Here is a 14,738-nt window from a genome sequence, read left to right as displayed (position 1 = left end):
CTGGTGCATGGCTATGGCTTCCCCACCTGAACCCCGGGTCGGTGGGGGACCCGCGGGCCAGTGAGGGACCGGGGGCTGCAGCACACATGGACATTTCAGCGTTAAATGACAGCCTTGTTTTCTGTTGTGTTTTTTTAAGAGACTGCATGCCTGACCAGACCGCATTTCTTGGTCTCCATCCCATATTTATCCTGTAATTACACCTTCGGACAAAGGCTGCCTGTCTGTGAGACTCATTTTTTTAAGGATACAGTTTTATTATATGCTGTGCTTTCACTGTAATGAAATCCTGGGGAGGGGGGGAGAAAACTCCCCACAATTTGGGGGTGAAAGCTGTTCTTTCTTGAAACCTGCCCCAAGAGCGAAGGAGCTTGCCCAAGCCCTCTCCCTTCTTTTTCTCAAGGAAAACCCAACCACTGACATCCTTTCTCCTTCTCTACCATGCCATGAGGATTCATGCCACAAAACCCCTCTCCATGTTGTCCCGTAAGAGAAAGGTGCTGCCGAGCCGCAGGCTCCTCTGCCACAGGAGCAGAGCCTTGTCAGAGAGGTCTTTGCAATCCTTATAGCCAGCCGGCTAAGCTGGATAAAGCTGATTAAGGTCCTCTTTGCACCTGCCTGGATCACAGCACAACAAGGGATAAATTCCCACAAAAAGGCATTTCCGTAAAATTCCTAGTGGCCACCACGCGCTTGGCTCTGGAGGGATAGGGAAGATTTGTCCCGCGTGATAACCAAAGGCAGTTATTGGAGCTGTTTGAGCAGGGGTTTTCTCCAAGGGGAAGGAGAGCCCTGGCCCTGCCTGCGCTCACCCCGTGCCGGGGGCTGCCGTGAGCCTGGCCGTGCTTCAATTCCCCAAAACCTGCATTGGGGTGAGCCTCTCGAGAGCCCTAATTTGTAGGTGCCTGATGATAGGCGAGATGAACACTGCCGCTGGAGCACGCTGAGCCTGGCAAACTCATCCCACGTGTGGTAGCAGGTTAGGTGGGAAGTGAGATTTTCGCTGTGCCCTGCTACGTCGTGCAGGGGAAGAGGAGCTGGGGAGCACCTCGGCACAGAGCCCGCTTCAGTCCCAGCAACAAGGAGAATAGCGTTGTGGCACGGCCCCGGGACAGAGCGGACCTTTTTCTGGATACAAAGATCAGCTGATTCACAGAGACCATTGCGTTTCACATTTGGGGTTTTCCTGAATCCCTTTTCCGGGTGGGATGTGCAACCAGTTTATGGGCTGGCACGTACAGAGGCACTGCCTATAAATACATGACTGACTGGTCCAGCCTGACCAAAATAAGGTGACTTTGGTGCTGTGGTTTATGGGAAGTGGCCAGTGGCTGGTCTTCTCAAGCTGATGTCACTGAAAAACTGGAAATGAAAATGAGGTTTGTTGGGGAGAGACTAAATAAAATGGGACCTTGTTGATTTTTGCTAAAAGTAAATTTTATTTTTAAGGTATAAAATAGCCAGTGTTGATGCTTAAAAGCAGCAGGTACTGGTCTGAATTGGTTTTTCCAGGCAATTCTTTGCCCTGGACTGACCCGATTCCACCCCAGCTGTGGCAGAGATCCCCGAGGCATGCGGAGGTGACCAGGTCACCCGGGGCAAAATGGGAAACACCGGGGCAGGTGCCAAGGATAGGCAATACAGTTTGTCTAGTGGAGAGCAATCCCTCACCTCATCCCTGGAAGACCCAAAAATACCCTTTCCTTGGAGCTGTGCAGCTGGAGGGCTGCAGCGATGCTGCTGCCGCCGGGGCTGTTGCAAGACGATGTGCAGGCAGCGCCTGCGGGCAGAGGGAATGTGACGCGTGAGGCTGCTGATACAGAAGAGGACGAGCACGCTTGTCCTTGGGTTTTGCAGAGATAGCTGCTAGCCAGATGCACAGTAACAGAGTCTGCTTGGGAGCGATTACTCCGCAGCGAGTTTGGTCACATTTATTGTTAAGTCCTGAACCATTTGTTTATTTTGTGTTTGTGGGGGATGTTTTTCCCTCCCACACTGAGGCCAGGAAGAGCTGCAGCTGGGACAAGTCTCCTTTGGTTTTACAGCAGAGAGATTTTCAGCAGGGGGACAAACAGGACCCCTCCAGCACCTCAGACTTGGCTGGGAGGGATGGGGTCTTCAGGCTGGCCCAGGAGGGAGAGCAAGTCTCTGGAGGAGAGTGAAGGGAGGGATGTTAACGCTCTTCCAGGCTGTCGAGGGCTACTGCAAAGTTAAAGAGGCTAACCTGCCCCGATGCTCATGGTGGGCAGGACAAGGAGACACAGGCTTATCGGGGGTTCAGGCAAGTGCAGAGCAGGGGCATTCGTGTCATCCTAAGGTCTTCCTACATTGTAGCCATTCTTCAATTTATCATACTCGGAGGGGTCTATTAGCTCTGGCTGATGCTGGATTAAACCTGATGAGGGGAGCATGCAGAGACAGGTGTATACCCATGCTGCCTGCGTGGCGTTTCAGAACTGCAGAGGAGGGGCAGGAGCATCCTGCAGAGCCCTTTCCCTACGCCCCTTCCTTCCCACGGGACCCCTGCCATCCTGCAGGGAGCGTACGGTCCACGGGGCAGCTGTGATTAAAAGGCCAAGGAGCATGGAAGAAGCCAGGGCAGACCAAGTGCTGCCCCCAGCCTCCCCACGTGCCTCTGCCGTATGGAGCACCAGCAGAAAACAAAACCCTCTCTGAAGCTGACCAGCTCTTACTGCAGCCGTCTGTTTGCAGCCGGCCGGAGAAATATCATCAAAACAACATATTTGCCAACGCTGAGCACACACCTGCATGCAGAAATTCCCTCTGACCACAGTTTTGAGCATTCAGAGTTTCTTCCCGTTTGCCTGGAGCTGGATGTGAGGTTTTCACAAAGGCTCCTTTTAGCTGCCCTGTTAGCTTTGGGCACACTTTTTGCCACTGACCTTGTCTTCCTTGTTGGTGCATCTCCAACTCACCAGCTCAAAAGTTTTTTACCCTTTTTTTGAAAGGTGATCTTCTCGGTGTACAACCAGATTCACCTGATGATAGCCCTCATTGCCTGGGAGCGATGCTGTGGAGGGCTGTCCTCACCAGTGACTTTGTCTCAATTTGAAGGCAAGCAGAGGACAACCAAACCCACGGCTGGCAATGCCTGGGAACACTTTGCCTTTGTCTTGGAGGCAGGATGAAGACTTTTGCCTTGTGAGCAGCAGACTTAGGGCAGGAACAGGATCTTTTTCTTTGTGGCATGTCTGGTGCAAATATACCTGAAGGGGGAAAACACCACGTGATAGGGGAAAATAGGGGAGTACTCCTGGAGTAATCAATTTCTCTCAGTAGCGGGTATATGCTGTAAAATATATGCAAATGCCTGGCATGAAAAGCCAAAAAACTCCCAGCCTCTGGACATTCGTAAGTTCCCGGATTTCCTGGCCAGAAAGGGTGCCTCTGTGTTTGGCAGCTCTGGAGGATTTATCTTCCCCGGATTAATCAAAATGAGTTTTCCCCCATTGAAAATTTTAGCATCCTGCAGCCGAGTCCTGTGTAACAAGAAGCACAAACCTGCCCTCAGCTTATTTCAGCTGAGGCCGTGGGCTTTCCTACCGAGGACCTTCCTCCACTCCCAGCTTTATTGTCGGCCGTTCCATCCCTCCTCTCCCAGCTCTCTTCCAGGCTGAAAGGTGTGCGGTGGAGAGATACCCCCCCTGCTTTCAACCCCTCTGTCACCCTTCTTCCCCAGTCCCCGACGGAGGGGAGGGTGTCCGGTGCAGCACGCTGGACTTGGACACCCGTGTCCCCATGTCCCCACGGCCGAGCCGGCTGCACCCTCTGGTGGCAACCCTGAATCCAGGCCTTGGTTTTCCTGGAAAAGATGCAAATTCCTTCATCGTCGCCCACCCACCAGGTTGGGGAGACTTTTGCTGAGGACCACACTGGGAAGGGGGCTTCAGCACCGGACCGGCGTTGGCTGGAGGAGGAATGAGGAGCAGAGGGAGCCTTCAAACCATCATGGGAAGGGGAGCGTGGGGGCAGCTCTGCCAGCTCACAACGCCGCAGTGTGCACAGCAGCTATATTTATCCACACGGCCGGCAGCTATATTTATCTGGAATGCCACAGGAGCCGAAAGTCTTCGGGGTAATTTCCGTGCTGTGGAAGAACACGATCTGGATGTCCTTTTTACTGTAAACCTCCTTCTCTGCTCCCTGCTCACCTTCTCCAGGGGCCTTCGCTACCTTCTCAGCTTCTCCCTGCTCCTCCTTACATCCCACTGTCTCACCACGGCGATGCTGGGTTCATCTTCCCTTCGTCCCTCTCGCACAGCCCTCTCTGGGCTCCTTTTCCCACTGCTGCTGGGAGCAGATACGTCTTCACTTCTCTCTCCATGGGAGCAGTTTCTCTTGGTGAAGGGGGGGCCATCCTCTGGCTCCATTATTCACCCAGCCTGCAGTCTCAGCCACTTTGTGGGTTTCCCAACGAGCCCCTCCAAGCCACAGCCGCTAAGGGCTGTGAAACATGAACTCCCCTGGCAAGGGCAGGAGCAGGGCACCCCTCTGTTCCCCCCCAAAAGGGGGCATTGAACCAAAATGCATTTAACCAACATTCATAGCTGACAAAGGACAAGCCAAGGTGGATGGACAAAGCCTGATGTTCGTGAACTTTCCAAAACAAAGCAAAACCATCTCCTTTTTTGTTTGTTGGTTTTTGTTTTTTTTTAAAGATGAGCTCATAACTTTTTAATGCTGGGGTTTGGCAGGACTGACCACACATCCTCAGCATTAGCAGAGCCTCTTGTCTCGCACAGCATCGTTACCCACTGCCAGGCTGCAGCTGCCATCCCCGAGCCGGCAGGCTCAGCCGGGGCAGTTCCCCTGGTCTCTGGGTGTTTGCTTAAAACAGCCCTTGGTTCCTAAGACCCTTACAGTCCCCTTCTCACATGGAGGCTGTATGGGGGGGGGAATTTAAGGAAGGTGAAAGGGAAAATATTCTATACTTGGGACTCTGGTGCTCACCTGGGCAGCCGCTGTGCCCTGGGCAGGAAGCATTGCCCCACCCGGGAGGACCAAAGTCTGCAGGCTGGACTCAGACCTAGAAAAACCCAACTCCCTCCTGCAGCTTTGCGGTTGCAACAGCTCACTTGTCAGCCGGCAAACGTGACTCCACCCGCCGCGGGGAGAGGCGGAGAGCGAGGAGGAGGCGGAGGAGGAGGAAGGATGTGCCCCCCCGCCCCAGCTCCATGGGGCCAGCCCCCTGCTGTCGGCTCCCCGGCTGGGCTGGGCTGACCTGACCCGGGCTCGGTCCGCCCTCCCGGGCTTCAGCGCAGTACGATGGGATCCCGGGTGTCCGTGGACGATTCCGTGCGAGTGGTTGTGGTCGGGGGGGGCTTCGGAGGCACGGCGGCCGCCAGCTTGCTCAAGTCGTGGGCCATCCCCTTCGTGCTGGTGGACGTGAGAGATGCTTTTCATCACAACGTCGCTGCCCTCCGTGCCGCCGTGGAGAGTGGTAAGAGCTCCATGGATTTCCACGGTCGTCCCCACTGCGTGGGTCCCGGCGGGTCACGCCCACCAGTGACTGCGGCAGCTCGGAGGTACTCGGGGAGTAACAAGGAACAGGGTACTGAAAGTGCCTTCTCTGCCCCGGTGAGAGTGAAAGAGCTGATGTTTTCCATCTGGAAAACAAATACTTGGCTCTGGGAGGACCCGCAGACCGTCTGTGTTAAGCTAATTGCACGTCTGCTGGGAAAACAGAGCAAAAACTACTCAGATGGTCCCCCCCCCCTTTTTTTTTTTTTATTTCAAGAGTTTAGAAGGTGACTAAGCTAAAACCAGCAGCAGCTGGAAGGGATGAATGAACGTCTTTCTGTATCTGGTACTTGAAATGTTGAGCAGCTCAGCAGCAAGGCGCTGGCTGATAAAACTCTGTCAGTGAGCTGCTCAGGCTTGTCTGGGACTTCACTTGGGAGACTGGGCTAACCCCATTACTCCAGTTGCTGAGGATTTAAGGCGAAAATCTCACGTTCAAGGCTGGGAACAAGCATCAAAAGGATGTCAAAAGCTTGGCCTGAGAGCCCTCTGACATCCTGCCTGAAATGCCCTGGACCACAGTGGAGCACTTACTGGGAAACCAGTACAGGAGATTCTGTATGGGGAGCAGAGAAAAAGCAACCTAGCTGAGGGTGTCACCTGGCCTCTGAGGAGCTGATCTTGTCACCAGATCTGAGGCAAATGTCCTGAAGCTCATTGCTGGGCAGAGATAACACGGTGGAGGCCCAGCCTGCCATCCCAGGTGCATACAATGCTTTTGTCTGAGCAAGGATGGCGTGAGGGCAGAATGGGAGAGGGGTTTGTTAGCCTCCAGAGAGGGAGATCTCTTCTCTGTTGTCTCCTCTTACCACAGGATTTGCCAAGAAGACTTTCATCTCCTACTCTGTCACCTTTGGGGACAGCTTCCGACAAGGCAAGGTTGTTGGCATAGACCCTGGGAGGCAACAAGTCTTGCTCAGTGATGGCGAGGTTGGTGATGCAATAACTTGCAATGAGTAACTTGGCTGCCTTATGGGATCACCTGCTAATGCAGGGTGCCAGCCTTCAGCAGGGTGTGTTGTGAATCTCTCCTCCTTAGGGCTTTTCTTCAGCTGTGTCGTGGCTGCTAGAATGCAGTACTCCAAATCTAGGCTATGTTGGCTTTGACTGGTGCTGTCTGGCTGGAAAAGTGACTTAGAATTTAGGTTCCAGACTGCTGTCTGTGCTTGGAGTCCTCTGAGAGGGAAAGAGCAAGATGAGCAGGACCACAGGGCACCTACAGAAAATGTGCCTCTGAGCAGGAAGGAGCGTAACTCTCATCTGCCAGAGGATGGGGCGGGGGGGGGGGGGGGGTTTACAGGACAGAAGGATGTTCTGGGAAAAACAAACTGGACCTTTGCCCTCAAGTTGAATGAGAGCTGGGAATGCTGTCCAGTTGTGGCAAAGATCCCCGTATCTCCCACAGTGCGGGTCAGCTGAGCACACGAACCCTGACCTACCCAATGCCCCCGGCTTAGAGTTCACACGCACAACAGGGTTCCTGTTCTGATGTAACCCTCAGCTTGGCTGAAATGCCTGACCCCAAAGAAGCCACAACCCAAGCCCTCTGGGAAGTCACCGATTGCTTTCCTCTAGGTTTTTGCCATCTGTGGGCAGATATACAAATGCTTATGCTTAATACCGGCCCTGTAATGCTAGGAAGTAGAGAGGAATGAAACCATGACCTACTTCTATGGAGCGCTGCCCCAGAGAGAAGCAGGCCCCCAGCCATCTCCTCTAAAACCAAGAGGCGGTGTGGGGAAATACTGTAGCGTTTAATCAGCCTGAAGAGCTTGGCAACAGAGACCATCTTTCCTGGCATGCACTAAATGGCACCATCCCTTCTAGCCAAGCTAAGTGGCCTAGAGCTGTGTTGGGATGTGGGTGTGCAGCAAATACCGCACCCCATCTACTGCTCAGATGAGCTTTTATTCTTAGAGCTGGATTTAGAGCTCAACAAGTAACCCTGGAGCTCAAATCCTTATCTAACCACAGGAAGAAACAAGGGCAGCAGCTCTGGTGACTCTTTTCAGCCAGAGCATCTCATCTCTGTACGGAAGAGGGTGAAGGAGAGAAGTTAGCCTCTGGAGCCAGCTGTGATGGTAGCTTCAGTGTCTGGCATAAATATCAGGTTATTTCCTGTAAACTTACAGTAATTTCTTTAACGCTCTCAGCTCACCTGAAGAGTGGTGCTTCTCTCAGACCCTGAGGAAGGCAGTTATTTGGTGTCACCTGGACCAGGTCTCTTCCTAAAGTCACTTTCTGACAGTGGCAAGCCCTTTCCTAGTTATCAGCAAGGGCTGGAGGAGAGGGAATGAGTAAATGGTACCTAGGAGGCAACAACTGTGTTCTAGGCTCTGTTTTTAAGAGGTCTAACATCCTATTCCACCTTTTGCCCTCCCAGGAACTTCACTACTCCCATCTCATTCTTGCAACAGGCAGTGATGGGCCATTCCCTGGGAAGTTCAACAAAGTCATTGACATGGAAAGTGCCATCCAGACCTATGAAGACATGGTTAAAGAGGTGAGGAATCAACTTATTTCCTAGGAAGCATTGCCTGCCTCTGTTCAGCTTCCCTGTCCCAGACACCACTATGGGTATCTGGAGCCATCTGTGTCTAAGAACAAGAGACCATGATGCCTGCAGGGACAGGCCAGGGCAAGGAGCACGTACTAGCTTGTCTAGCGTTCTTCATGCCCCAGGGGAAGATCAGCTGTCCACACAAGGGGAAACCTGAAATGCTCAACAGCGTTACAGTGTACACAGGGTTCTCGTTTTTTGTTTCCTCTTAATGAATTAGGTGGTTTACTGCCGTTGGGCCAGTGATATATCTCAGAAAGGTCTGTTCACGGAGTGGCTGAAGGTATCTGAATTCCTGCACTTAACAGTTCTCTTGTAACGTGAGTTTCCTCTTTACTTCAAGATTGAGAAATCTGAGTGCATCCTGGTAGTGGGAGGTGGTGCTGCTGGAGTCGAGATGGCTGCAGAGATCAAAACAGAGTACCCAGCCAAAGAGGTAGTAGCATACTAGTTACAATTAACTTCATCCTTGTTTCTGAGACTGTTCTTCTGTGATGGTCCTGCTGGAGGTATCCGAGATCACTGCAAATCAGGAGTTTCCATGCAATGGCAGCCTTCGCCCCTGCTGCCTCCTCTTCTGAGAGCACCCTATAGCCCGTCACCAGCAATTATTGGCACTAGATGCCTTTCGCTGGCTCACTCTCCTTGGGCATTAAGTGGGGTGGAAGGAAGCTAGCTATAGCTGCTCCCACCCAGCATGCGGTAAGTCCTGTCCCATTCCTGTGTCCCCCCCGTTTGCTGTTTTGTCCCCAACAGGTCACCCTCGTTCACTCAAAAATTGCACTAGCTGATCCAGAGCTGCTAGATAGTGTCCGTCAGGAGGTGAAAGAGATTCTCCTCAGAAAAGGAGTGCGCCTCTTATTAAGTACGTATTTAACAATGCCTCTGAAGATCTAGACCCTGAAGCTCTATAAGCTCTTCTTCCTTTAGTCAAAGCATCTCCTTCTGATGCTCTCTTTCTGACTTTTTTGACTAAGCATGGCTCCCTTGAATTCCTGTTTCTCTAGATACATCTGGGCTAGCTGGAAATGGCAGCCTAGTAAAGGTTTGTGACCCTGGGCTCTCTGTTGCAACAGGTGAAAGGGTCAGCAATGTGGAAAACCTCACACCAAACCAGTTCCAGAAGGACATGGTAGTAAGGACAGAAAAGGGCACAGAGGTGGTTGCTGACATGGTGGTCCTGTGCACGGGGATAAAGATTAACTCTTCAGCATACGCTGCTGCATTTGGTAAGTGGAAGAAAACACCAGGTGGGGAGAAACAACACAGTTCTTCAATGTCTTGTACTTGAGTACTGTGTGGTTAGGAATCAACCTTATACAACCTGCAGTGGTAATTCCATGATACAGCAAATAGTCCAAGATCACACTAAATACTTACCTGTGAAATGTGACCTTCAGAAACTTACAGACCATAGATTGAGTGGCCAACAGTCTTCTCCAGCTCCTTCTGCTAATACCTCCAAGGAACCTTAGTGTCCTAGTTCAGCATGAGGCAGATGACACCTAGAAGTTGATGGTAACTCCTGCTGTCAAGGCCAGGATTTTATCCTAGATATAAGCTTGCTGACTTCTGAGCAAGAATAGGCTCAGCAGATTCAGCGTTCTTGCTGAACTATCAGTGTCACAGGGTGTTCAGCCGATTAGTTATTCGGTGATACATCTTCAGTCTGAGTCCTCTTACAGCCCAGTTTCAGTTATGGCACTACAACTATGGAGCAGTATGACCATTATAGTGTCTCTTTCTCAGGCTGTGTATGCTAGCTCTTAATGTCTCTACTGAAGTATCAAAGGATGATTCATTGCATGAGACTGCAATAATTAACTACAGCAAGGCAAAAAGCACCTCTTCCCTGACATGTAGAAAAGAGGGTGAAAAACCAACTCCTCACTTTGTGGCAATGACATGTTTGATAACATCATCAGCATTTTGGGGTCTCGGGCTACAACAAGCAACACAAAGCTCCTTCTGAAAACTTACTGTTTGGCAAAACAGGGGACAAAATGGCAAGTAACAGTGCTTTGAAAGTTAACAAGCACCTCCAGCTGGAAGGCTATGAGAACATCTATGCCATTGGGGACTGTGCAGATCTGAAAGAACCGAAGATGGCCTACCACGCCGGGCTCCATGCCAACATTGTGGTGACAAATATCATCAACAGCCTGACACATAAGCCTCTTAAAACCTATGAACCAGGTAAGGTAATCTCCTAGCACCTGGCCTTAGCTGTTGGGCTGCTTTTCTGCAGGGAACAGCTGTTTAACACACATATATCAGAACTTGCATGGGACACTGATTAGAGGTGAAGGAACTCACAACTGGGGTTGACTATATAAGCTTATAGTTCAGGCTTCATCTTAGTTCTTGCCAAACACACTGTAGATGTTAATTACCTGTGTTAGTCTATGGACGCAATGTGTCCTTTCTTCACTAATGTCTTCCTGATAAATCTACTGGTGGGTGTCTGCTATTCATCAAACTTGTTTCCTTTTCTTTAAATTGCTTAGTGTCCAACTGAATCCTAGGAACAAGGAGATGACTTGACTTTCTCCTCCTTTCTCCCCTTAAACTATACAACAAACACAAACTGAACAATCTAGTCTCAAAAATCTAGTTAGGTGATGGGTGTCATTAATAAGCAACTGATGTAAACACTTACCAGAACCATGTTGAAAGCTGCTCCACATGGATGGAGGATATCTGGAGAGCAGTTTGTTTTTTAAAGGCTGCCCTGGCTATTTACATTTCTTTTTACTTAAATTTTGTTGTCCACCTCTTGGACTTCCTCTTGGGAGGAGAGAATCATTCTATGCCACATACACAGCCCAATCCTCCTGCAGTCCCATTACGGAAAGAGGTAGAGCAGATGGTAGAAAGGAGAGTTGCAAGTAGTTCTCCTTGGGCCTGCTTCTTTTCTTGTCATGCAGCACATGGGTCCTGTGCTTAGCAGTAGGTGTGGGCGTGAGAGGGGGTGGGGATGGGAAGGGAGGGTTTGGAGGAAGTGCAACACCTACATGTAGTAGGGTTTGATACTTAACTTTGAAACTGCTTAACTTAAACCTCTATATCTTCTTTCCAGGGTCACTAACATTCCTGCTTTCAATGGGCAGGAATGATGGTGTAGGCCAGGTGAATGGTTACTATGTGGGACGTCTTTTGGTGACCATCGCTAAGAGCCGGGACCTGTTTGTCTCTAAGAGCTGGAAGACAATGGGACAGACAATGCCCTCTTAAGAGGGGATCAGTAAAAAAACAGCAAGGAACACAGCAACTGGAAGAGGGAGAGGGTGCACTTCTATTGCTTGGACAGACTGATACTGTCTCCTGCAGCACCTCCTAAAGCCACCTGTCAGCATGCTGCATTAAAGGCGTGCCCTGCCTTGCTGTCAAGGGGAAGGAGACACTTTCCAAATGAAGTGCACAGTTCTCGTGATTAAAAAAACAGGGAAGGAATGTTTCTTTTACTTCCCTGTTGAGATAGCTCTGAGCAAGAAACCTGGTTTACCTTGTTTTGTAATAATAAACACTGTGGTTTTCAAAATCTCTGTGGTTTTTTTGTTATGTGGTTTTTTTTCCCTGGCTTTCTCTGCTCTTGCTCATCTAAAAAGGCATCTACCTGCCTCTTACAGATGTAGAATCTGCTCTGCAGCATGCAGGAAGAATGGCTTGCAGCACTGCCTGGGGAAAGCCTGCCTAAAGCCTTAAGAGGCTATGGTAATCCTGGAACTCAACAGAATATAATGCAGCTTTGTGTCAACATCTCCACAGCAGCTTTAATTATGTCCCTTATAGCACTATACTTCAGCCAGAAGAGCTGGTTAGTTGCATGCCAAGTGTGACACAGCTAGCACTTAGTTACAGATGCTGCTGGGTTTTTTGGTTGGTTGTTTTTTTTAAGGTGAGAAATTCCCATAGCAAAGGTAGGGTTTATAACAATAACCACACTTGACACATCTTTTTCTTTTTTCTTATAAAACAAACAAAATCACCATGAAATATTCTCAGTAATTACAGAGATTATTGTGAGTTAAAAGCAAAACAGAAGCTCCTCATGCATCACTTACTTACTTATAAAATCCTTTTCCCCTCTCTGTGGGCTGGAGGCAGAAGTTTACCATCTACCCTCAAGGGAGAGCAAAAGGAAGCAGAACATTTTTAAGAGCTTTCTTTAAAGTGTGTGTGTGTGTGTGTGTGTGTGAAAAATTCATCACTACAAATCTAAAATGAGGTTACTGTTTAAAAACTCCTAAACTAAAGTAACAAGGGACACTAAACAAATTCCTGAAAAGAGATGGTAACTCAATTGCTTAAGGTGATATAAATGGCTAGAGGATGCTGATAGCATGAAGAAATCGGACTAAACCCCTCTCATCTCTAGTCACAGCTCTTCATCAAGTCACAACACATCACACTACTACCACTCCCCCTCCTCATCACATTGAAAAAATAAAACCCACCTCTAATGCTTTTAATGCTACTCAAGTTTGTTGAAAAATAAAGTTTCATTTGGCTGCCATTGCTACTTAGTGTCTAGCTTGGCCATTTCTTGCACATAGATGCCAATACTTTCACTGTCGAAGAGCAGAAAGTAAATGTTCTTCAAGGAGGAAGAGCTGGTGCCGTCAAAATGGGTGGAAATAGCTCTTAGAGTCACCTGGGCTGCCGTCTGTTTTGGGAAGCAGTTTCTATGCGGTAGGGGAAGAAAACAGAACAAGTGAGTGTCAGCCACCTGTGCAAGCATTATGCACGCGTGATGCTGAAAGGAACAAGCCATAGCTGTACTAACAACAGGTTGTTGTTAAGACAGTGCCAGTTGCAGTTTTGCAATGTGTAAATCCCAGAAGCAAACCCCAAGGTTTTGACAGCAATATTCATCTGCTGCTGTATTAGTTTCCTTGCTGGCATAGTTACTGTTTTCATTTGCTTCTACTTTTTATAACCACACAAAGTTTTTTAATGTTATCCCTTTGAATTAAACTTTTCCATGCCATGCTGGGCAGGCTAAAAAGTTCAAGGGATAATTATTTTTTTAGTTGAAAAGTGAAAAAAAACCCACCCCCCCTCAACTACTTAGCTGACTTCCTCGCTCTGTCATTAAAAATACTTTGATGAGACTTCAGTGAAAATAACTGGAATTACAGCCCCAAGCCAAGTTAAGGCCAAGACACTTTCATTCATTCATTTTGATGGTAATATACTCTAACCTACAATCTGAAAAGCTAAAAGCTACCAGTCTTTAGAGTAAGTGGACTTTTCAGCTGTGTTGACATCTCTTGGGGCACCTGGCCCACATCCTTGAGATTCAAGTTTCTTGGCAGCAGCATTTTTTCCATCTTAATCATTCTCGTCCTCCTTTTTCAAGTCACAAAACCATTCAGCTGCAACACAGTTCCTTCACCCTCATGTCCATGCTACAAGGTAACCGGCTGAGAGCACATGGCAAAGAACACAGTTACTATGAAGGTCAGCTGCTTTGCATCTCTGTTTATATAAAAATATGACTGCTACAATACCGGACATAATTTCAAGAACTGTTCTACAGTTTGAACTTGATGCCTATCTAACAAAATACTCTGCCTTGCAGTATGCTCATGCTTAGGAAGGTCTCCACATTGTTCTACTTGTCTAACACTAAACAGATTCCTTGACCTAGAAAGCATCCCTTCCTGAAGCAATACATGTGTGTGTCTGCCACTGACATCTGAAGGGAAGGACACTCTCCTGCATTCTCTGCTGGAGTTTCTCCGCTGCCTGACAATGCTTGTAATAATAGTTCTGCTGATTTTGCACAACACTGAAGAGTGTCAATGCAGTGCTTGCTACATGAGCATGTAGCAAGCCACGCACCTTTGAGAGTCTAGAGGAGACTTTACTGGGACATACTGAATTGTTTGAAGGCGAGTTAACACCCAGCTGAGATTTCCGGTGGGTTTTTGGGCAAAACTCTGCTGGCTGCTCTTGAGTTTAATGCCTCCTACTTATATTCTGCTGCATGATAATGCTCCAGAGGAAGTTAGATCCATGCCAAAAAAATTGGCCAGCACAGCCCAGCCCATGTCCTTTCTCTGAGGCAGGACTGCATATAACTTTTCTGCTTCTGAGAAAAGTTTGTCTAACCTATACTTAAGCGATCTTCAGTGATGGTGCAACATCAGAATACACAGACAAGCCATCTCAGTGCCTAACAATCCTTACACTTGAAAAATTACAGTATTTCTTTTAATAGCATCTGCTGCCTTTGCAGTGGTTTTTCTTCCCCCCGCCCACCGATAGCACTGTCATGTGCATTTGTTTATATTTCCCTTTCTAAGTGTAGTACTACTCTCTTCCCCTTACTCTACTTCATGTTAGTGATTTCAGACTACTTATCATATTTGTATTAAAAACCATCCAAAAAGGAGCTTGGAAACTAGTCATCAACAACTGCTGTATCCATATTCATTGTAATCTAAATGATTACTAGCAAACAGATTTTCCTATTTTTAGTCCCTGGACAGCATCTGCAGCAACCCAGCTAATACGCCTTTCTGGCAGCAAGCTATTGATAAGGACTTTTTGAAAATGTTTTTCAGTTAATTTATATCTGCTTCACAGCACAAGCAATTTCATCTAAACTGCATTAATGACAAGATCATAC

The 14,738-nt window shown here is 48.6% G+C and overlaps 2 protein-coding genes across 3 annotated transcripts in view; one reads left to right on the top strand and one right to left on the bottom strand.

Annotated features, from left to right (window-relative positions):
- Nucleotides 1-5,154: 5,154 nt before the first annotated feature.
- Nucleotides 5,155-11,642, top strand: AIFM2 (apoptosis inducing factor mitochondria associated 2). The gene is made up of 8 exons (XM_052798917.1): nt 5,155-5,461; nt 6,356-6,471; nt 7,925-8,044; nt 8,445-8,537; nt 8,858-8,966; nt 9,178-9,330; nt 10,097-10,297; nt 11,181-11,642. The coding sequence occupies exons 1-8, from the start codon at nt 5,287-5,289 to the stop codon at nt 11,333-11,335; spliced, it is 1,122 nt and encodes a 373-aa protein (XP_052654877.1). The 5' UTR covers nt 5,155-5,286; the 3' UTR covers nt 11,336-11,642.
- A 410-nt stretch (nt 11,643-12,052) lies between these two features.
- The window catches only part of LOC128146926 (core histone macro-H2A.2), a 29,716-nt gene continuing 27,030 nt past the window's right edge, over nt 12,053-14,738 (bottom strand). For both annotated transcript variants that reach the window (XM_052798918.1, XM_052798919.1), the window contains exon 9: nt 12,053-12,786. In XM_052798918.1, coding sequence (XP_052654878.1) covers nt 12,621-12,786 — 166 coding nt within the window. In that variant the 3' untranslated portion in view covers nt 12,053-12,620. The remainder of the gene's footprint in view (nt 12,787-14,738) is intronic.

This window comes from Harpia harpyja, chromosome 10 (genome assembly GCF_026419915.1).
Source record: "Harpia harpyja isolate bHarHar1 chromosome 10, bHarHar1 primary haplotype, whole genome shotgun sequence".
Taxonomy (NCBI): Eukaryota; Metazoa; Chordata; class Aves; order Accipitriformes; family Accipitridae; genus Harpia; species Harpia harpyja.
This window is presented reverse-complemented; position numbering and strand designations above follow the sequence as displayed.